Below are 23,055 nucleotides of genomic sequence, written 5' to 3'. Positions count from 1 at the left end.
AAATTCGGCCGCCTGCGCCTTCAACCACTTCGTTACCTCTTCTTGCCTTCCATCTTGCACAAAACTTGTGGTAACCAAGCTTTTCGCTGATGATTTCGTGCAACAAACTTCGCGAAATTTGTGGAAAACTCAAAGAAAGTTCCGTTATTGTGAAATTTCGATTTTCACGGACTTTAGCATCGACTTTTTCGAGAAGTTCGGCGGTCACTATGCTGGGTCTCCCACTTCGATCTTCGTCGTGAACATTGGTTCGGCCATTTTGAAATCTTATGACCCACTGACGCACTCCACCTTCAGTGATAATGTTGTCCCCATACACTTCACGAAGCTGCCGATAGATTTCTATCGGTTTACAGTTTTTTGCAGTCAGAAACCTTATTACTGAGCGCAGCTCGCGGGATTTTCAATTAACGCAGACATTTCAAACCGTCACAGTATCTGAACGGAGCACAGCACGAACCTCTCACTAGCATGGCTAGATGCAGACTGAGCTGCGCAACGCTCTGACCCCAAGATGGCCGCGCTAGCCCCGCCCCTAGCGGACACAGACGGAAACGTAATCTACTTCCTGGATGGCCCTCGTATTTATTACATAACAGTGAATAGTTTAAAAACAAGTAATTTAAATCAGAATCTCTCTAAATCATTTAATAGAAAAAAAGTCATATCAATCATAAAATTTGCAACTATAATACAAGTTCAAAAAATTAAGGAAAAGTCTTTTTCCAAATAATTCCTTCTCTAAAATACCGGATTTACAATCTTATTAATTCACAGTAAGGGAGGGGGGACGAGGACCATAACGAACAAAGTTTCGTTCACATCTAATACCTACAGCAAATGGTTCATTGTGTGCTGCTGCGATAATATTCACGAACAATTTTTGTAATTAAATAGTAATCATAACAATACGATATACTACAAAATCATAGTGCCACCTATTCCAACTGCGCACAGAAATACGAAAAACTAAAGCAAGTCACTATTTTTCCTTGCTGTAGTATTTCGTGAACCGAAGTGGTCCTTTCATTTATATCCATTTACAGTAAAATTTACAACATTTCCATAAATTGGTCAAACATAAACATTCAAGCATATATTACTGCAAACTGACAAAACAGCAGAGTGTGCTATGAAGGATTTCAGCAAGGGTGTGTTTCTTCGTTACATGTATACAAAAAAAATATCTCGCTACACAAGTAATAATAACATTATTGCAAATAATATGATTTAGTATCACAAGAATAGCAGTCATTTTGGGGGGAACAATTTACTACAATATGCAAGTAAGAAACTACATTAAACAACATGGTCTCACATAACAGATCTAATTCATTAATTTTAATTAGTTTCACTAGCAAAGCTTTTGAAAATAGAACTCAAGAAGTAATAATCTCGTGTACTTTTAACTCAATTAACATCCGAGTTATAATTTATAAGTATAACATGGGCATACTATAATATATACAATCCCTTTGTTTTTAAATCATTTTCGATCTACAGCTAATGATAATTTTTGAAGCAGCTGCATGATGCCATTTTTAATAAGCAAACTATGACTCTAATGATTGCATTCTACAAAACATAGAATTTGTCATTAATAAAATAAATGTACTTTAAATAGTTTTCGACACACTTCAATCTGCTTTGCCATGAATAATTGCTTAACATTTCTTAAACAAACAATTTTTGTGTTAATATACAATAATAACAAATTTAAAATTTTGTAAAGTACTGAAGAATCGTAGTAGAGGATTCATAGAATATTCCTACAAAATTCCAAGTATTCTGGAATGGTAACTTTCTCCTCTTATAGATAATACTAACAAAAGCTGTACATTGACAGCAAATTTTTCAATCAGAACTGTAATTAAAAAATGAGTTTGGACATTGTAATAAATTTTACTCTTCTCCATTTAACGCGTTTTGATTAATTCTACCCAAAAGGGCTCAAAAATTTTTCCATGGTGTCACTTCACTGGCTTTCTATGAAATATAAGCAAATTTCTGAATTATTCATACTCTATTACAAAACATACATTTTTTTTACACTTCAGTTCGTGAATTTGTAATACATTTTCTGGCATTGGTCTGAAGATGTTTAACGTTTGTACACAATAAAAGAACACAAGATTGCACAGAAATAGCCTCTTCTTCTAAAATGCACATTTCACAGTTTTTTACAAAAATCTTTCTTTTTTTACTTAAACACAGTAAGTGTTTGACAGCAGTTTTTATTGCCTTATTATGTGTTCCTTTATTCTTTCTACTATGTGTTGGTCTTCAGAAAAATATGGCGACCGAAAAAAAGCTGGAATGATGGATAAGAAGCCATTGCTAAATGAATCAATGGGAGCACCTGATTTGGTAAGATTACGCCTTATCATCATTACACGATGGATCACATGTATGGCGCCATTGACAGTTTGCTCATCTGGGTGGATGATACGAGCTTGACGACCTTCCTATTCTAACAAAAGTTCACCTAAATTCAAAAGATATTTAAATACATATTTAGTCAATATTTAAATAAATATTTATTCATTCATTTAAACACATAAAACATAATATTATTGAAAGAACACTGTTAACGGAACATTGTTATTTAAATATTAGCTATCCTGAAAGCTAAACAAACATTAACAAAATTTAAATATTAGCTGTAAATTAAGATATTAGCTGAGAAGCTAAATACAGAGATATTGACTAAGTCAATATTTAAATAAGCATTTATTCATTTAAACACAAAGATCAAAATGCTATTAACAGAACACAGTTAGCGTAACATTGTTACATAACAGAACATTGTTATTTAAATATTAGTTTTCCTTATGAAAATTAAGATATTAGCTAAATTGACAGAAAACTTGGAATATCATTAGGCTTACCAGACATCCTCTTTTGACCGGAATTGACCCCATCTGATGATGTGGTACCTACGTCCCAGCCAGTCATTCAGATTTTCTCGCTTATGTGTTCAAATTTTAAAAGTCCAGAATACACATAATGATATTAATACGAGCCCACAAGAGCTGACAACATTTTACGACACATTCTTTCTGACACTGAGGCATGGGAAAGAAGTTTTGATGAAACAGAAACTTTTATTTGGATATACAGCAGTGAATGAACAGGGTCTGAAATTGAAGCTTCGGGTGAAATTATTAATGAAGTTCTTGCAAATAATGCAGTAAGCATAGATCATCCTTTTGATGAAGTTGATGATTGTAAAGGCTTTTTGGGCTAGCTAGTTTGAAAATTTGGAACGGGATTATTTGGAAAAATAAACACTGAGAAGATGGATGGATATTTTATGGGCATTTCAAAGGAAACATTTGATGTGCACACCACATGGCTTCCTTGTAAATATTAAATTATGCACATTTTTCCTGCATTCCATTTATACTTAACCTAAAATTAAATTAAATCTACTTCATTGATAGTGCATAAAGCAAAATATAATAAATGCATTCTTTAAAATTCACTGTATTTATTTACCATAGCAAAACTCTGGCTCTAGGTTTGCTTAACAGCGTTACGTCTCATTCATTTTATAACTCAGAATGCACAAAAATTATAGCATCTGAAGAACTGCATAATTTCCCTAGTGTTCATTACGCGTAACATTTTTGTATTCGGTGGAAAGTTCTTTCAACATTCTGTCGCCTCGTCCGTGTCCAGTACTCAAATGTGTTTTTATGAAGAATGGGAAATAACTCGGCGTCTGTGACATAGTACTGATGCTTTCTTTAACAGGATAAATGAATGTACTTTTGCTTTCCACAAACAACCCATTCTAGCGATTCAGGGGCCAGTAGTCCGGTGGTTCCTTCCGAGTGGTCGTATTGGCTAGTTCACATCATTTATTAACTTCTGGTAAGTAGTTTCGATTCTTTGAAACGAAAACGAAAATGTATTTCATACTTTGCCGTTTTGTCATTTAGCATTCCATAGAATGCCTAGGAAGTGTATGAAATATGAATAGTTTCATAGTATAATATGAATAGTTCATTGCCGGCTAGCCTGGAAATATGAATAGTTCATTGCCGGCTAGCCTGGAAATATGAATAGTTCATTGCCGGCTAGACAGGAAATACAAATAGTTCATTGCCGGCTAGTCAGGAAATACAAATAGTTCATTGCCAGCTAGCCAGGAAATATGAATAGTTCATTGCTGGCTAGCCAGGAAATACGAATAGGTCATTGCCGGCTAGCCAGGAAATATGAATAGGTCACTGCTGGCTAGCCAGGAAATATGAATAGTTCATTGCCGGCTAGTCAGGAAATATGAATAGTTCATTGCTGGCTAGCCAGGAAATACGAATATAGTTCATTGCTGGCATTGCCAGCTAGCCAGAAAATATGAACAGTTCATTGCTGGCTAGCCAGGAAATATGAATAGTACATTGCCGGCTAGCCAGGAAATACGAATAGTTCATTGCCGGCTAGCCAGGAAATATGAATAGTACATTGCCGGCTAGTCAGGAAATATGAATAGTTCATTGCCGGCTAGCCAGGAAATATGAATAGTTCATTGCCGGCTAGTTATAGGTATTGTATACAACTGCCTAGGCATTTTACAGAATGCTGGATTTTATACTTTGCCGGTAACATGAAAATGTAAGATACGAGTTTCATTTTTGTAGAACTACGGATTGATATTTCACGAATCAGCTTCAAGAATTAGATATAAAATATGCAAACTAAAAAATATATATATTTGTAACTCAATGCACATGCATCATATTATGTGAAAAGACGTTTATTTATAAGGCAAAAATTTTATGTAAGAGGATACTAAATAATTTTTCGAACCATTTTGAAAGACGACTAATAGAAAACAAAAAAAGGGAGCTACAGAATTCATCTGACTGCTCTACATTCAAACAAGCACTATTCTGCTGCAAATAACAAGAAATATTAAACATTCAAAAATACAATTGAAATAACCATAGTGAGCAGAGTTCATGCACATTGCTTATTCAACTAATGGAATACATTGCTCACTCCTGAATGCAGCACAAAAAGATGTGAAGTGAAGGCAGGCAAATAGGCAGCCATATTACAATTAACAAAGTGAATGCAAATTACATTGCTTAGCACAATCGAAAAATATGCACGAAGTAAACTGCTCAAAAAAGAGGGGGCACAGTTCTACATCTCCCGTTCTATGGGCCGATTGAGGAAATTCAACTTGCGTTTTTCATGTATCACAAGCTCCACTAAGGATACGCATTAGATTTATATTTAGCATTGTTCTTATATAGCTATCCTGAAACAAAATCGGACTTTCTCTCAAATGACATGCCAATTCGTTTCCATATTTCGATTCAACGACTCAAATTATGCCAAACTGGCAAGTTTTCAACAATTCGAAATTTTGTTTCATTCCAAATAAAATTCGCTCATTTTTTATGATTTATTTTTAAATATTTTTTATAAATTTTTCAAAAACATTTTTAATTATAACCTATAAAATTTTTAATACCTTCATAAAGAAGATGTATTTTTAAGCATACATGCAAAAAATTAGAGTTTTTTATTCAAAATTTCCTAAAACATACGCGAATTTATATATTGGCGCGTTTTGAAATTTGGCATATTTGTTATAAGCGATAATAACGCCAAATTTGGGTTAAGACTTTGTTACAATTATTATAAAGTATGAATGATGACTTTTTTCCCCGCTCGTGTACAATGAAAAAAGGGAAAAAATAGATTACTATAAATTAAGAAGTTTGCCAAGTGAGTTACTGTTGGAGCAAACTGAAAAAAATGTGCCAAGATAAATTTTTAAATTTCTCACCAAAAATTGCAAAATTTAATATTTAGGCATAATTTGAGTCCCAGAACCGAAATATGGAAAACAATTGGCTTGTCATTTCAGAAAAAATCTGATTTTGTGTCAAAATACCTGCATTAGAACAATGCTATATATAAATATAAGAGAACCTGCATACAATCCAAGACTTTGTTGCAAAAATTCAGTCAAAATCGAAGACACATATGTGCAAATTGCATCAAATCCAGCAAAGTTCCTCTCCCGGCCTTCACTTATATAACTGTTTGTCTGTTTACTTATGTCACAGATATACAGTCTTCCACTTAAAAAAGTATTTTAAATGAAACCAAATATTCATGTGTTGTCATTTTTAAATGTGAAATATTCTAAATTTCAAAATAAATCATTTTATATATTTCTTTGCATTTTTATTTAGGAAAATTTAGCATTCCTTATTAAAAAAAAATCTGATGTGAACAAAATATGACTTTCTTGTATGGGGTACATAATACACATTTTTTGCTGCATTTCCATTTATACTTATTTCCTCGAATTTGGGATATATTTCTCATTCATTCAGTTCTCACTTCATGGCAAGGCAAAAATACATAAAAACTCATAATATCTTCATTAAAAATTTAAATATATGAAAAAACATAAAATTAAACTAAATTTGTTTTACTGAAACGTCCCCGTCCCAGGACCCTGCGATTTAGATTATTTGAATCCTGCGATTTAGACCTTGTTATTGGCCGGCGCTGGAATAAAAATTTATAAATTAGAAATAAGCCTACTATCCTATATTATGAAGAACTTAAGACCCCAAAATTATACATTAAATAGAATCGACTATCTTTTTATTACTTTTGAAATTTATCTGCTAATTTTAGCAGATTCCACATATGTCTAAAATTTCATGTATATAAAAATTATGCTAGTATATAAAATTTATGCTAAAATTTCAGATTCCACATACCAAAGGGACTTGGCCCCTGTCACTCTTCCAGCCCTACTGTCTTCAATGGATTTAAATAAATTTGCTGGTTTTCCCATCTAGCTGAGGATTTGCAGTATAATGTTAATACGAAAAAAAAAAAATTAAAATCTTTCTTTGGGGAATTCCTAACAGATTCTGACTCAGACACTCATAATAAGAAATATGACTAGTATGTAGTTTAGAACTAAATAAAAAATGAAAACATTTTTCAAATGGTTAATCTGAAATATACCTTTCGTACTCAAATTATTTGCAAATCATATTGAATTTGTGTACAGAATAGAATCAACATCAGTAACAGACAGTATATTAAAAATTCTTGGCTTGCACAGAAATGTTCTGTATTTGAAAAACGTTTTTAAAGTTGTTCTTATCTGAAGTTCTTAAACAGACAACTGAAATTTCAAAATTAATTTATTTTTGGTAAGTATACGACACATGAAGAAACATTAAATTTCCTGATATTTAATTATTACAAATAAAAATTGCAAGTAAATGATTACAAATTATTTATAATTACATTATTTAAACATGTACACAACAAAACAATGCTCTAAGAAACAAGAGTTAACTTCAACTTGGAAATTAAGACAAAGAACTGATGTCTAATAAAAGCTCCAAAAATAAAGTTTAATAAAAATTCTAATAACCAAGTTAATTGAAATATTAAAAGAATAGTTAAATTATGAATTAAAAAACATTCAAAATCTTAACTGAAAATGATTAACAGTTCTCTTTATAATATACACGATGATGTACAAAACTTACAGGCTTCGGACGTCGTGGACGGAGCCGGCGGCGCTGCCTTCGGCTTCTCGTCGTTGATGAGGAGTCCTTTAAAAATAGTATATAGTATATAAATAGAAACTTTCAATAGTTACAACACATATTGCAAATATTTTATATTTGCAATTACATATAAAAAATCTTAAATAGCTGTATGCATTTTGCAGCTGAGGATGGTGGTTCGGTAAAACCATCGAAACTAGTCCTGTGAAAATTTTGTAAATATAACGCTGATTTTTGTTGTTTGACTTCTGAATTAGCTATATGCCGGTTTATATAAAATATTAACATCAAGTTAAACTAAAAACAAAATGAATTACAAAAACATTATCAGCTGCTACAAATGTATCCTATCCGAGTTTTTTAATAAACTTTGTGCGCATTTTTCATGAGCTATGTCTCTTCGATTTTGAAAGGAAAATGAAAACTGGAGCTTTAATGAATGGAACATGACTCTTGATATTATTTTGTTATTCTGTATTAATTAAGCATTCAAATAGTTTTACAGATCTGTAATTCTATATGCTTAAAATTGAAAGACATTGTGTTAAAGAAGTACCAGATATATATATATCTACGAGATCAGTGCAGCAATAATGTGCCGCTAAGATATTACATAAAAAAAACCTACAAAGATCTTCTTAGTAACAATAAATAATCAAGAAAATACCTTTCATGTCTTTTGTGTTTAATCTTTCTACTCTTTAGATGTTATAGCTGTAGAGGATGAGAAAGGCAGTTGCACAAACGATGCATTATGTCAGTGTTCGTGTTTAATCTTTCTACTCTTTAGATGTTATAGCTGTAGAGGATGAGAAAGGCAGTTGCACAAACGACGCATTATGTCGGTCATTACTTAAAGTCTCAGATGAGGCTTAAACTCCGTTAGGATACAGAATAAAGTAAATCATTTTCCAAGCTGCTCACAGCTTTACAACAGCGTAAGATATTTTAAGATCTTTGAACTGACTTTCTCACACAGCTTTATAGGAAAATCTTCGGCTATTATTTTATGTTTCTTTACTGCTTCATTTCGATATACTATGAAGAACTTATCCATACACACCTCAAAATTATCTTCTATTAAAAAAAAGAAAAAGAAGATTTCTTGCAATAACCATAAAGGACATTATTTTACATTATTTAAACATTAACATAAATAATGCTCTCAAAAAGCAAGACTTAACTTCAACTGGCAAGTTAAAACTGAGGACCGATGTCTAATAAAAGCTCCTACATTAAGTTGACTACTGACAAAAAAGCTAATAACCAAGTTACATAAAATTTTACATTCATACTCTTAATTGAGAGATACTTATTCTCATTATAATATATATGAAGTATAATATACAAAACTTACTTTAAGTGGTGGGGGTGGAGGTGATTTCACACTCTGTAAAAGTAACAAATATATTTAAACTTTCAATAGTTAACGCACATATTCAAATAGTTCTTAAATTTACAATCAGATGTCAAACATTTACAGCAGTGGTTCTCAACCTTTTACCTAATTGTGCCATCTAAACAAAAATTGAAAACCTTTAGTATCACCACTACAAAGTATTACTAAATTTGTTTGGAATGCCTTCATTTATTATCGTGTCTGCACCCATGTTATGACTGGATACCAGAAAGCCAGGAAAGTCTCTGCTTTCCATCCTGGCATCAACCAAAGACAAAACAAATGCATATTCTTTCTCTAAAGATGTTTATCAACAAATGATATTGACTGAAGGGAAAAAGGGAATGTTAAAAAATATATATTTTAAAGTAAGAAATGCTTTAGTTTTTGGGGAGCAGACATTGTGTGGGTCACTTTTTTTAACATAAATTATATCTGTAAAGTTGGGGTGCGAGTATTACACGAGCGTATACGGTAAATTTTCTTTAAAATTTGAAAAGAGAAACTGCTTAGATAGTATTATGATGTTCAAAGAACCACTGATGATATTCCTGTTTTATAAAAATAGAAACTTTTCCGAGTTTTAAATCTCCATACTAAAAAGGATAATAAATCTGCTAGGAATTTCCTAAACACAATACTCAAGAAAAATACTAAATTCCACTGTTAAAAATACTGCTGTAACAATGAAAATATATTTTGAATGTTTAAAATAAAAATAAATCAAAATTCATGAATTTTTTTTAAAGACATGCTTTAGAGAAATGTTGAGGGGGGAAATTGTTCTTACCTCTTCTGGCCCCCAGAGACTTGCCCTAACTTTAAAAAAAGAAAGGAAAAAAAAAAAAAAAAAAAAAAAAAAAAAAAAGAGAGAGAGAGAGAATTGAATTGTATGTATACAGTGCATGAATAACAAAAATGCATATTCAATAAAAAATTAACATTAACATAGAATCTAACAATGAAATGGATTTGGGGGAAAAACACTTCATTTAAAAAGTAAATAAATAAATAAAAACCAAAATTGTAAACAAATCAAAGGGTAAATTTATTTTAAATTAACAGTACTTCCTCTGTATCATCAGTTCACTCTTACTTTGACACAGATTTTTCTCCTAATTCCATTCATTTCCATTTCAAACAGAAATGGTATTGAGAGACCTTCCCTTTAATAATATCTGTTGTTACTGCATTTTTAGAATATTTATAACAAAACAATACGAAAAGCATAATATAAAGGAGAAAATCAGCATTTAGTCCTTATTTCTTAAAATGCATCTAATTAATAGTTGGCTATTTGGCAATGAAATCTATCGACCTTTTAATTTCTTCCAATATTGTCATCAAAATATTGTGGGGTACTTACAAGTTCGTAGATTTGGATTTCGAATAACAACATTTGATGAAGAATGGAAACACAATTTATTAGACAGTATTACTTAGGACAGCTCCAAAAACACGTTTACAGTCATTGAAAAACTACGACAAATAACGCTAAAACAATCAGCAACACAGACTTCAGGCTATAAAGGTGAAGAAAGCCTCACGGTGAAACACCGGAGAATGGCTCCCGACTCGGTTCGTTCTCGGAACTCTACGTACTATCGAGACTATCTGAGCTACGAATCGTGATGCACTCGATGCATCAACTCACAATACTCGGACTAGACACCTCGACGTTAGAATACATCAACTCGATAGACTACGAGACACTCCTACTTCGCATACCAGCAGGGTTATATAGCTTTTGGGTTGCCTTCAAGAACATTCATGTCAAACCGGTAAGAATTTGTTCTAGAATGTTCTCCGTCAGTCCACGGCATATTGCCAACTTTGTCGGCATGTGGAAGATTTTGTGCCAAGGCAACTAACCTGCTTTCCCTTGCCACTTTCTGGCAACCCTAAATCCGCCTTGCCCTATCTTACTGCAGCTGAACATTTTGTAAGAATATTAAATATATTTTCAAACATTCATTTCAACAGTTATACCAAAGTTTTAACTGAAAGCAAGTTTTCTGCTTCAAATTAACCAAAAATTTAAAGAGCACAACAAAGTATTTTTATAACATTAATCCCAAAATGAAGTTTTACAACTTTCTTAATAGTATTCACAACTCACAGCACTGCTTCTTTATTACCATTCAAAAATCAGTTAAACGTGTTCATGCGTTATACCCAAAACCTATTATAAATAGGAATGTTTGAACTTATGTTATTTATTATTAAGTTTTCATGGCTTTATTTTTTCATATTTGGGATACCAACGTTAAATGAAAAAACAAAGCTTCATTATGCTACTGAATGAATAGCAATTTTTGAAAGATTTTCTCCATGTTTAGAAAATGCATATTTAAGTAACGGAAAATGCAAATGTTCGTGTGCCTGGTTTTTCGGGCGAAGGACTATGATATTCAAAATTGGATGACTCTAGGTTACTGAGAAACATGCATACATTCATGCATATTATTCATTATTTAATGTCTTTAACGCTTTGCGGCACAGTGTGTCCGGTGTGGACACACCTAAAAACTTCCTTCTGTATGCACAGAAAAATTGAATGAAAAAGGATTTATAGGTTACTCTGAACCTTCTTTATTTATAGTAGATGGCAGCTCAACACAAACCAGCCCATATATCTTAGCCATGTTTAGTTTTAAGACCCTCATTTTTCAAAGAGATCTTCCAATTTTTTTTTTTAGGGTATAAAAGGAATTGTTTGAAAATAAATTTCTGTTATTCTTTTGGCTGTATGGTAATCTCCTTATTCTATATTAGTTTTAATGTTTAACCTTGAAATCTGAAATAAAATCAAACGGTAAACCCTAGGTGTGCCCAGACCGAGCTCACCGATAATCTAGGACAACTGAGAGTCTGTATTCTTTGTTTCTCTGCATCTCATCGGTCAGTTCATAGACAACAATGTTCGTTTCAGAATTCTTTTTGAAACTCTATTCAATCAGTGTGCCTACTTTGGGCACACCCACAGAATTAAACGATAAGTGCTATCTTCACAACTCTCTAGGCCTAGACAGCCGATCTTTTATTTTTTTTAATCAAAACTCCAACTTTAAAAGGTAGCGTGCTGGAAAGGGTTAATGAATATGCCAAACTTCAAAACGCGCCAAAATTTCAAAAAAGTCACGTATATATTAGGAAATTTTGAATAAAAACTTTCATTTTTTGCAGGTATTCCAATTTTGTCTCAAAATATTTATGCTAGAAGAATGCTATATATAAATCTAATACATGTCAAGTCGCGCTTTTGAGACATGGAAAACATAAGTTAAATTTCGACCATCGGTCCAATAGAGCAGAAGATATAGAACTGTCCCCCCTCCCTTTTCGGGGGGGGGGGAAGGTGTACATTAGTTAATATATAATAAAAAGCGATATTAAGAAAACAGAATAAAAATTCATGATTTCATTATATTTGAGTGCAATGAAATTCATAATGCAGTACAAAGTCCGAAATCCGGAATGGTCGGGACTTCAGCGATTCCGGATTTGGGATTTTTCTGGACAACAGATCATCAATTTAAATCTGGTAAGATGGCATGCAAAAATTATACAATTAAAAATATGAAATCATAATTTATGAAATAAAGAATAATTATGATCTAAAGGGTATCAAAATTTACAAAAAAAGCTCAATATTTATTTGTTTGCTTTATTAAACATTTCTTTCAATGTAAGTTGTTTAAATTTATGTTTAATGGACATCAAAACATGCTTTGCTTTGTAGATCCTTTGGCAAATCCAGAATTGGAAACTCTTTTCAACATAATCGAAAGTTCAAGCTTAGTTTTTATAAAATTGCCGTAATAATAACAGTCTGCAAAAAATAATAAGCTGGATCAAATTAGAAGATCAGGGAGCAGTGCAGTCTGCTACATTAATTGAATGATTATCTTTATTAATTAGAATCAATAAAGATAATATTAGCCTAGCTTAATAGCGTCCATTATAGATTATTGGCTATGTATCACAAGATTGGCAACGAAAGCCAAGTTGTTTCGCTAAATTTTGTCTAGATCCTATTGCATATTGAATTAAGTCTGAATTGTATTAGTTTAGCTATTTACTACACCTATGTTTATTTCTTGCACATGTTTCAAACTAATCCGAGTCCTGAATAAATGTTAAGGCTTTATCTAGGGCTGGGGCTCGATACCACCTGGTACAGTCTCTATGGGTTCTAAATTCTGCTACAAAGCACTTTCCTAAGTTCTAAATTTTCACCATGCGTAAACTTTGGATCCCAGTGCCTTCCCTAAATCATAAAAACTTCTCATCCCTTAATTTTGCCCCTTGGTGCTTCCCCAAATTCCAAAAATTTAGTCTTCCCTAAATTCTGTCGATGCTTCTGGGCTTATGGTGAATAACACATCAGTTATTCTTAATTAAAATAGCACTAAATGTAATCTTTTGGCCTATGAGTTTCATTAATAAAATCTATTTTTAGCATATGAAAAGAAATTTTCATTGAATTTTTTCTCGTCAACATTTCTTAGAGCATTTAAAAATCTATAATCACTGCCAAGCATAATGTTAGCATAAACGTTTGCCGTACTCTTGTTATTATTCAATTATTAATACAAAAAAAAGTTTACACATCACAGCATGAGTTATTACTGAAACTGTCATTTATTGATAAACATGCAGTGATGAAAGCAAAATATAATAAATAATGACTCGCCAGGTCGGCATCAGGGATATAAAATAGGTGAATGTTTCAGTTTGAGATGTATGCCAAGCAGATACTCAGCTACGGAGCCAATTAATCAATCTCACAAATTTATGCTTACATGATTGTTTTTCCATAACGAGGTATTTTATTTATTGCCTAAGTGAAATTAAGAATCAGAATTTTTAAGCGAAAATCTCCACACCTTTTATTATGGAAGGAAAAATCAAATGCACATGTGTAAAGCATTAATAAATAATAATAATAATAATAATAAAATGTTTGTGGCTTTGAAATCTGGCTTTTAGATCATTCCGGATAACGGACGTCCAGATTTCGGACTTTGTACTGTAAATGATAAAAAAAGTTTCATTGTGCAACAATGAACATTAACAAGTGCAGGTTTTAATGTACAAAACTTAGTACCACGTATTGGTTTCAAAAACCATATGAAATAATCACAGTAATCTACCATTAAACTAAAATGTAGACTACATATTGTGGGGTTCTGTTTATTTTTACTAATACTTATTTTACATTGTGAACCTTTCCTGAATTCCCTTAGCTTTCCTCCACATTGCAAACAAAGTAGGGTGAACGAGAGTATTTAGGATAAAAGGTTAGACGGTGTTTTTGCTATTGTGAATGCATGTTTAACCTTCCAGCATGCGCACTATGCACAAAGTTTACGACAAATTCGGTTTTTAATGCATACTTCTCGCATATGGCGGCTGAGACGTCTGAATGTCATTCCTATTTCTCCTTTCAACCCTTCCCCACATCATGGAATACGCCAACAGGAAGTCATATGACATTTTTGTTTTATTACTGGGCTTTTGCGCTATGTGGCAGCTTCTTCGTAAAAGTTACGACATGCGCATGGTTGTGGCTGAAAATTAGGAAAGTATTTTTTTCTCAAATATTTTGTAATTTTGTTATTAATTGACGTGTATTATTTTAATTTGTATAAATTTGACTCTATAATTTTTATATCGGTTTTCACAGGAAAAAAAAAAAAAAAAGTGCAACCAGCTGATTTTGCTTGCATTCTTCAAGAATTATCTGATGAAGAAAAAGAAACCTTTGGATGCGAGAATAATAGCGATAGGTGTAAGGAAAATATAGAGATAAATAATATCAGCTGTAAATCTGAACATTATATTTCAGATGATGATAGTAATAATGATATAGAAAAATGGAAGGATGATGATATATTCCACGGGTGGCCAAAGTGCGGCTCACGAGCCTGATATGGCACTTGCAGACAATTTGTGTGGCTCGTGCATATAAAACATATGTATGAAATATGGTAAACAAACTTTTAGAAAATCTAGATGTGTCCAAAAAGAAGTAATTAATTAGTTTAGACTCTTTTTACAAAGTTATCAGGGATCTCTTTCTATTTAGAACCTCCTCCACTAATTCTATAATGATGTAAATATGAACTTGTGGCTTTTAGAAAATCTAGATGCGGCTCTCGAACATTCCTGAAATCAAACGTGCGGCTCTTACTGACATAAAGCTTGGCCAACCCTGATATATTCTATGTTAGGGAGGATAAATCTTCTAAGTGGCAAAATCAGAAGTAGACAAACTGCTCAAAGACAAACAAGATGAATATTGTGAGCGTTATCTGGTCTAAAACACTATGCCAAGGAGGTTGTAATATCTTGTTATTTAATAAATAAGTATAATTATTGTTGAAGTGGCAACGACATATTTGTATCAAACCATTACTCAGCAACGAGAGATATTGTTAAAAAAAGATTAGTATTCTGAAGATTTTACAGCTAGGAGTAGGATGAAAATTTTGCCACTTAAGAATTGTATAAAATTTGTCTAGCACCGTGAACTAGAAATAAAATTTATGTTCTACTAAGAAGATTGTCTGTTTTGTAAATTACTGCAAAATACATTACAGTCTTAATAAATTGGAGGTTCCACCGAGATACTGGAAATTAGGAGTGCAATTATCAATTTCGATGGTGCTGGTCTCCTAATCCCAGAAATTTACTGAATTTTTTAGAACAAGTTTGCTAATACCAATTGCCAAGTTTTTTTTTTTATTTCAAGGAGAAATGGATGTAAGAAGTCTGCCGTTATAAAGCCAGATTTTAAGCGGATCATTCAAAGGTTATCTTCTGTGCTTCTGTAACTTGCGTCTGAGCAAAAACTGTCAAAAATAGGATACTGCTGATCTCTGAAGATAAGATTAACTTTTGGTTTTCTTAAAAAAAGCTTTTATTGAATTTTAATACTTTATTTCAGAATTATAGTTTATCGTGTAAGATTTTGTTTAAAATAACTGACCCACAAATTATTCAGCTTAAATTTATAATTGATATTCGTGGTAAAGAAGTATTTTGAAATTATTATTTATGCTTTACTTTTATTTGTATTGAAATTTTATGTTGATAATTGATATGTGTAAGCCATCCCGGCATTTATATATATATATATATATATATATATATAAACTGCTGAGTTTTTGAATTTGTTGCCAAGCAGGCGCGTGAAAATAGGTAGTAACGTCAAACTGACGTAGAGTGAATTGATTATACTGCAGAATTGGCAAAGTCTAAGTTCTCGCCATCCAGGCGTGTGGTAGATAGTAACGTCATCCCGACGTATTACAGATTGTATATTCTAAAAGTTGTATTGCCAAACTGGCAAAAATTGTTTTTGTTATTGCCAACCAGGCGTGGAGATAGATAGTAAAATCGTCAAACTGACGTTGGTAAAATTCCATTGTATTGCCGAACTGGCAAAGGTGTTTATATAGTTATAGCTAACGAGGCTTGTGAATAGTGAGTTAAAATGTCAACCCGACATAGTATTAAATTATTTTGTGCCAACCTGGCAAAGTTGTTTAAATAATTCTCTCCAATTGGTTAGTGTGAATTTCGTATTCGAGAAATTAAATCTCGCCAGAAATTATATATTTTTAATACAAGTACGAGCTTTTAGATTGAATTTCAAAAGGAAGCCTATTAAAAGTAACTTGTGTCAACATGTCATTCTTAGCTAGGAGTAAAAAACAGGATTTAAAAGCACTAGCAGAAGAGTTAGGTTTAACCGTGAAACCTGAATTTAAGATTGCTCAGTTGCATAAACTAATTACTGAAAGTCCCGATTATGATGAGGAGTTTACTTGAGAACTACTGGCTGCAATTAGAGGAGAAAGGGAACGAAAAGAAGAATGCGAAAGAGAAGAAAGAGAAAGAGAAAAGGAACGCAAAAGAGAAGAAAGAGAAAGAAGAGAAGAACACGAAAGAGAAGAAAGAGAAAAGGAACGCAAAAGGGAAGAAAGAGAAAAAGAACGCGAAAGAGAAGAAAGAGAAAGAAGAGAAGAACGCGAAAGAGAAGAAAGAGAAAAGGAATGCAAAAGAGAAGAAAGAGAAAGGGAACGTGAAAGAGAAAAAAGAAAAGAAGAGCTTGAAAGAGAAGAGCGAATTAGAGCCTTTGAGCTACAGAAACTTCAGCTGGAAGCAATGGCTGCCACAGCACAGCCGGCAGAAACTACGCAGTTACCTGAGCAGCCTTTAAAAATCAGAATTCACGATGTCATGCCACGTTTCAACCCTAAAGAAGATGAAATAAGTTTATTCCTGGTGTTATTTGAGCATTAAGCTAAAATAATGAATATACCTGCTGAAAATCAAGTGACTCAACTTATTTCATTACTGCCTCCTGACATTGTTCAGCTTATTGCTAGAGAACCAGAAGAGGAAGCGAAAAAGTATGAATATGTAAAAACTTTACTGTTACAACGATTTAAATTGACTGCGAAAAAATTTCGACAACTATTTAATAAACACCAAAAATCTACTGAAAGTACTTGGTATGATTTCTACTATGAATTAAAAAATTATTTAGAAGGATGGCTTAACAGATTAAACATTAAAACTTTTGAACAGCTAAAAGATCTCATGCTGGTTGATCAAATAAAAAAGCGTACTTCTCCTGATTTCAAAGAACATTTTATGGATCAATGGACAACCATCATTTCACCTACTGAAATGGTTAAGAAAATTTTGAAGATGTGAGAAAAACAATAAAACCGAAATTTTCTACCAATCAGACTGAGAAATTTAACAAAGGATCATTTAAACCGCGTTATGATAATTTTGTGAAAAAAATAGAGCATCCACCTCATTTTAAGCATTCTGATAGATGGGATGATTCAAAATACAAGAAAGATCATCAGCAAAGGAATCAGTTCAAAAAAAAAAAAAAAAAAAAAAAAAAAAAAAAAAAAAAAAAAAACCAAGAAAATTTATATGACAAAAGATATCAACCACGATGTTTCGAGTGTGGATCATATGAACATTTTAAGCCTCAGTGTCCTCGCTTAAAACCAAATGAAAAGGTAAATTGCGTATCTTCAAATGATGATTTGTTAGAGACATATACAATTAACGGTTTAGTGAATGAGTATGAAATGCCTATTCTTCGAGACACAGGAGCCACTGTTGATGTTATTTCTCGGAAATACATAGATAACGCAAAAATGACTGGAGAACATGTCTGGGTACAATATCTTTTAAATGACCATTTAGTGTGTCTACCGTTAGCGGAAGTTGAAATTAATTGCGAACTTGGTCATATAAAGACAAAGGCAGCTGTTGTTACAAATGATCCCGGGAGATATGTATTGGGCAACAAAACTGCACAATTGTTCAAAAGTAAATCATTCTTAAATTTAGGAAAAATAAATGCGGTTTTGACACGATCTCAAGTAAAAGGATCTCCTGAAGATGATCGAAGCAGAGAAATTGAAATGGAGAAACTAGAAGAATTGACGTTTATTGACACCGACGAAGATATTTTACCGCAAGCTGATGAGGAAGACAAGGAAATTAAGAAAGTGATTAATGTTAATTCAAAGGAATTAATTGAATCTCAGCATCAAAGCAGAGATCTAGCGTCATTGCTTAACGAAGCTAAAAATGAAAATTCCAGCAAGACAAATGATTTCAAAGTAAAAGAAAACGGATTGTTGGTGAAAAGGAAAATAGATAAAAATGGAAATGAAAGGGAATTAATTGTTATTCCTGAAAAATATAGGGATCAAATAAAGTCATTATGTCATGATAGCACATCTGGACATTTAGGCGTTGTGAAAACTAAAGATAGATTAACAAGATACTTTTACTGGGCTAATTGCTATAAAGAAATAGAAGAGTATGTTAAAACTTGCGATACACGTCAAAGAGTGGGAAAATCTAATGATAAAGCCAAAGCACCTTTGACTTTAGTACCAATTATTGCAGAAGTATTTTCAAAAATTAACTTTGACGCATGCGGTCCTTTACCAATAACACCGAATGGCAATAGATATTTAATTACAGCTATTTGTTTAGCTTCAAAATATCCGGATGCTGTACCTGTTCCTAATATTGGCACAACGTCAGTAATTGAAGCCGTGTTACAAATATTTAGTAGAATGGGTTTCCTGAAAGAAATACAAACTGATCAAGGTACCTCCTTTATGAGCAATCTAGCCATAAAATTTGTAGAAAAATTTGGAATAAAAGAAACTAGAAGCTCAGTACACCATCCGCAGAGCAACCCTGTTGAAAGATTTCACCGAACAATCAAACAAATTTTAAAAGTTTTATGTATCAAAGCAGCCCCTGAGTGGGAGAAGCAAGTTCCCACAGCTCTATTTGCTTTAAGAACAATAACGCACGAGAGTACGGAATTTACACCTGCAGAATTAGTATATGGTCGAAATCTTAGAACACCTGTAACATTATTATATGAACAATGGATGAATCCTAAAGACATAGGTAATTAATGTTGTTGAAAACGTTTTTCAATTGATAAATCGGTTAAAAAGATGCAAAGAGCTGGCTACAGATAAAATGCTGGAAATGCAAACCAAAAGAAAGGTGTGGTACGATCGTAAAGCTATAAAAAGAGAATTCTCTGAAGGGGATTTAGTATTAGTTGTATCAACGAATAAACCAAACAGACTAGCAGTTGAATGGAAAGGTCCTGGGAAGGTTGAGAAGAAATTATCCGAAACTAATTATGTTGTGAGTTTCGAAGAAAAAAATGACTTTAACCAAGTCTACCATGTTAACATGCTAAAACCCTATCATAGATGAGCAGAATCGGTTAACCTTATGATTACAGAAGATCAGTCTGAAATTGATGATATGGAGGAAAATTTCCCAACAATTGACTCTGAACCAACATTGTTCGATTTTGAGGACATCAAAGAAAACAGCTCCTTAAGTGATAAGCTAAATGAACAACAAATTCAAGAATTGCATGATATGCTGCTGAAGTTTTAAAAAATCTTTTCTAATAAACCTGGAAAAACTCATTTAATAACGCATGATATTCAATTGACAGAAAACACCCCAATCCACTGTAAACCATACAGAATGTCTCCTAGACAAACAGATATATTAAAAACAGAAATTGATAAAATGCTTCAGCATAAAATAATTGAAATAGGAGATTCAGATTACACTTTTCCTATGATTTTAGTAGAAGTAGCAAGGAGGGATCCAAGACCTTGTATCGACTATAGAAAATTGAATAAATTGACTAAAACACAATTCTTCCCCTTGCCTTACATCGAACAACGAGTAGAAACGGTAGCAGGCGCAAAATATATAACTCTTTTGGATTTAACAAAGGGATACTGGCAAATACCTTTAACACCTAATGTTCAAAGATTAGCCACTTTTGTTACAAGTTTTGGCACATTTAGACCTCTACAGATGCCTTTCGGACTTAAAAATGCACCATTTTCATTTAGTAAAATGATGCCGAAATCCTTCACGGTTGTGAAAACTTTGCTGTTCCACATTTAGATGACGTGGCAATCTTTTCAAACACCTGGGAAGAACATCTAAGTCACCTGAAAGCCGTTTTGTCCAAAATAAAGGACGCTGGTTTAACTATTAAACCAATAAAATGTAAATTTGCTCAAGATAGAGTAAAATATCTAGGACATATTGTAGGTCGTGGTATAAGAATGCCAAGTGAAGTGAAAGTAAAAGCTATTCTTGATTTTCCAGTGCCATCCACAAAAAGTCAAGTCAGAGCATTTTTAGGATTAGCGGGATATTCTAATCATTACATTCCCATGTTCTCATCTATCGCAGCACCTTTAACAGAAACTTTGAAAGGAAACTTAAAGAAAGGGAAAATAAATTGGACAGAAGAGTGCACAAAAGCATTTGAAGAGCTAAAGCTCAAAGGCCTGTACTACATGCACCTGATTTCAATAAGGAGTTTATTTTGCAAACTGATGCGTCAAACTCTGGTATGGGTGTCATTTTAGCTCAAAAAGATGAACGAGACAATCAACATCCAGTATTATACCTCAGTAAGAAGTTTACAGAAACTGAAAAAAAGTACTGCACCACAGAAAAGGAATGCGCCGCCATAATATTTGCTGTAAAGAAACTTCAATGTTATTTAGACGGGCATACTAAATTCCTCATCATGACCGATCATAATCCCTTAGTTTGGCTCAAAAATAATGCGAGTCTAAATCCACGACTTATGAGATGGGCACTGGTACTACAACCCTACAATTACACGATCGTTCATCGAAGTGGTAAAAACCATAAAAATGTAGACGCATTAAGTCGTACTCACTGGCCTGATTAAATAATTTGTTTCTCTATGTAGATAAAAAAAATATTTTGTTCCTTCCTCTCTTCCTTAGTGTATCTTATTATGTTACATCTTGTATTTCAATTCTGTATTGTGCTGATATTGTTGTTTTGAAAAAAAAAAAAAAAAAAAAAAAAAAAAGTAAGGAGGGGGGAGAGGTTGTAATATCTTGTTATTTAATAAATAAGTATAATTATTGTTGAAGTGGCAACGACATATTTGTATCAAACCGTTACTCAACAACGAGAGATATTGTTAAAAAAAGATTAGTATTCTGAAGAAGGAGTAGGATGAAAATTTTGCCACTTAAGAATTGTATAAAATTTGTCTATCACTGTGAACTAGAAATAAAATTTATGTTCTATTAAGAAGATTGTCTGTTTTGTAAATTACTGCAAAATACATTACAATGTAAAGGATGAAATAGAAACATTTTTTAAAATAGTTGATATAAATATGCTTGATGAAATTTTAGAATGTACAAATAAAATAACAAACAAATAAGTTTGCTAAAAGATAAAATACTCGAAAGACAGAGATTGTTACATATGATGGAAATAAAAAAAGGATACCATGTAAATGCGAAAGAATTGTTCTCAAGTGATGGCACTGGAATTGAAATAGCTAACTGAGATGTACTACAAGAGATTTATTCTTTCTGAGAAGTTATCTTCGATCCGACGATAAATCAACAGGACAGACGAATATTAAAACTAGCTTGGATTTTAAAATACAGTTATTAAATAATACCTTTTAAAATTTCTATAGTAAAATACATCATTGCTTTTCCACCTGACTAATATAAGTGTTTAAAAAGAATTTACTATCATTTAAATGTGACATCATTTGTATTCTGCAATAATAAGGTTAATATTTTATGTTTTAACAAACTTATTACCAATATTCACTCATTTCTGTCCTTTTTCGTGTCAAAAATGGTATAATAACAGATGTCGTAAAAAATATGGCACACACGTGCTCATGTAAAATTGCCAAGTGCATGTGCTGGAAGGTTAATGGTTTCTACCTGTAGTTAAACTTAAAAGTGGCTACGCATTCTTGCGGTTGAGTTAGTATTCTGCCTGTGTAGATTTCTGAGTCTACCTGTTAGCTTAAATTGAATCGTGTAATCTGGCACTTCTCTTTACTTTAAATTTATTGTTACTTCCTGTTTTAAGTTCTCACTGCAAGTGGCCAATATTTCTTGTAATCACGCAATTCCGAGCCAAATGTTAAATATTTTGTGAACAATAAATGGGTCTTTTATACCCTTCCCTGGTTGTGTTCATCTTCAATCACGTGAGAGAATTCGCAGGTAACAACATTTGGGTAGATCTAGTCACATTTTAAGACTTCAGCACTACTACTAAATATCCGTAATCCACAATAATTGCATTTTGATTGTTTAATATTTAAAAAAAAAAAAAAAAAGATAGATTTTTATTAATTGCCAACTACAGTTCTATTGCTTTTCTTTTGGTATTTATACTTCCAAACACTACATAATTCAAGTTTTATAAATATTACAGTCATATATGTTATTTGTTAGATCATTATCTCATTTTAAATAAGAATGTTGGAACTTAGGTTTTTCCACTATGAAATGCAAATAAATTAAGCACTTAGTTAAATACTGATTATAATCATTGCTATCTTTAGAACCAGTTATAGCAGTTTCGTGCTATGTCTTCTAAGTGTCGAGGTACACGAAGGTCACGAGAGAGCCCAAGGACCACTCTCATCTCGTGTCTGTCTCCGATGCA

General features: G+C 32.4%; 1 protein-coding gene across 2 annotated transcripts in view; it reads right to left on the bottom strand.

The window, feature by feature from the left end:
- Positions 1-633: 633 nt before the first annotated feature.
- Positions 634-23,055, bottom strand: part of LOC146996701 (uncharacterized) — a 61,086-nt gene continuing 38,664 nt past the window's right edge. For both annotated transcript variants that reach the window (XM_085818232.1, XM_085818231.1), the window contains 4 exons: positions 9,758-9,786; positions 8,926-8,958; positions 7,548-7,613; positions 634-2,485 (listed from right to left, as the gene is read on the bottom strand). In XM_085818232.1, coding sequence (XP_085674358.1) covers positions 2,471-2,485; positions 7,548-7,613; positions 8,926-8,958; positions 9,758-9,786 — 143 coding nt within the window. In that variant the 3' untranslated portion in view covers positions 634-2,470. The remainder of the gene's footprint in view (positions 2,486-7,547; positions 7,614-8,925; positions 8,959-9,757; positions 9,787-23,055) is intronic.

Source organism: Stegodyphus dumicola, chromosome 6, assembly GCF_044657685.1.
Source record: "Stegodyphus dumicola isolate Sdum_Otavi_A_Nest chromosome 6, ASM4465768v1".
Classification (NCBI taxonomy): domain Eukaryota; kingdom Metazoa; phylum Arthropoda; class Arachnida; order Araneae; family Eresidae; genus Stegodyphus; species Stegodyphus dumicola.
This window is presented reverse-complemented; position numbering and strand designations above follow the sequence as displayed.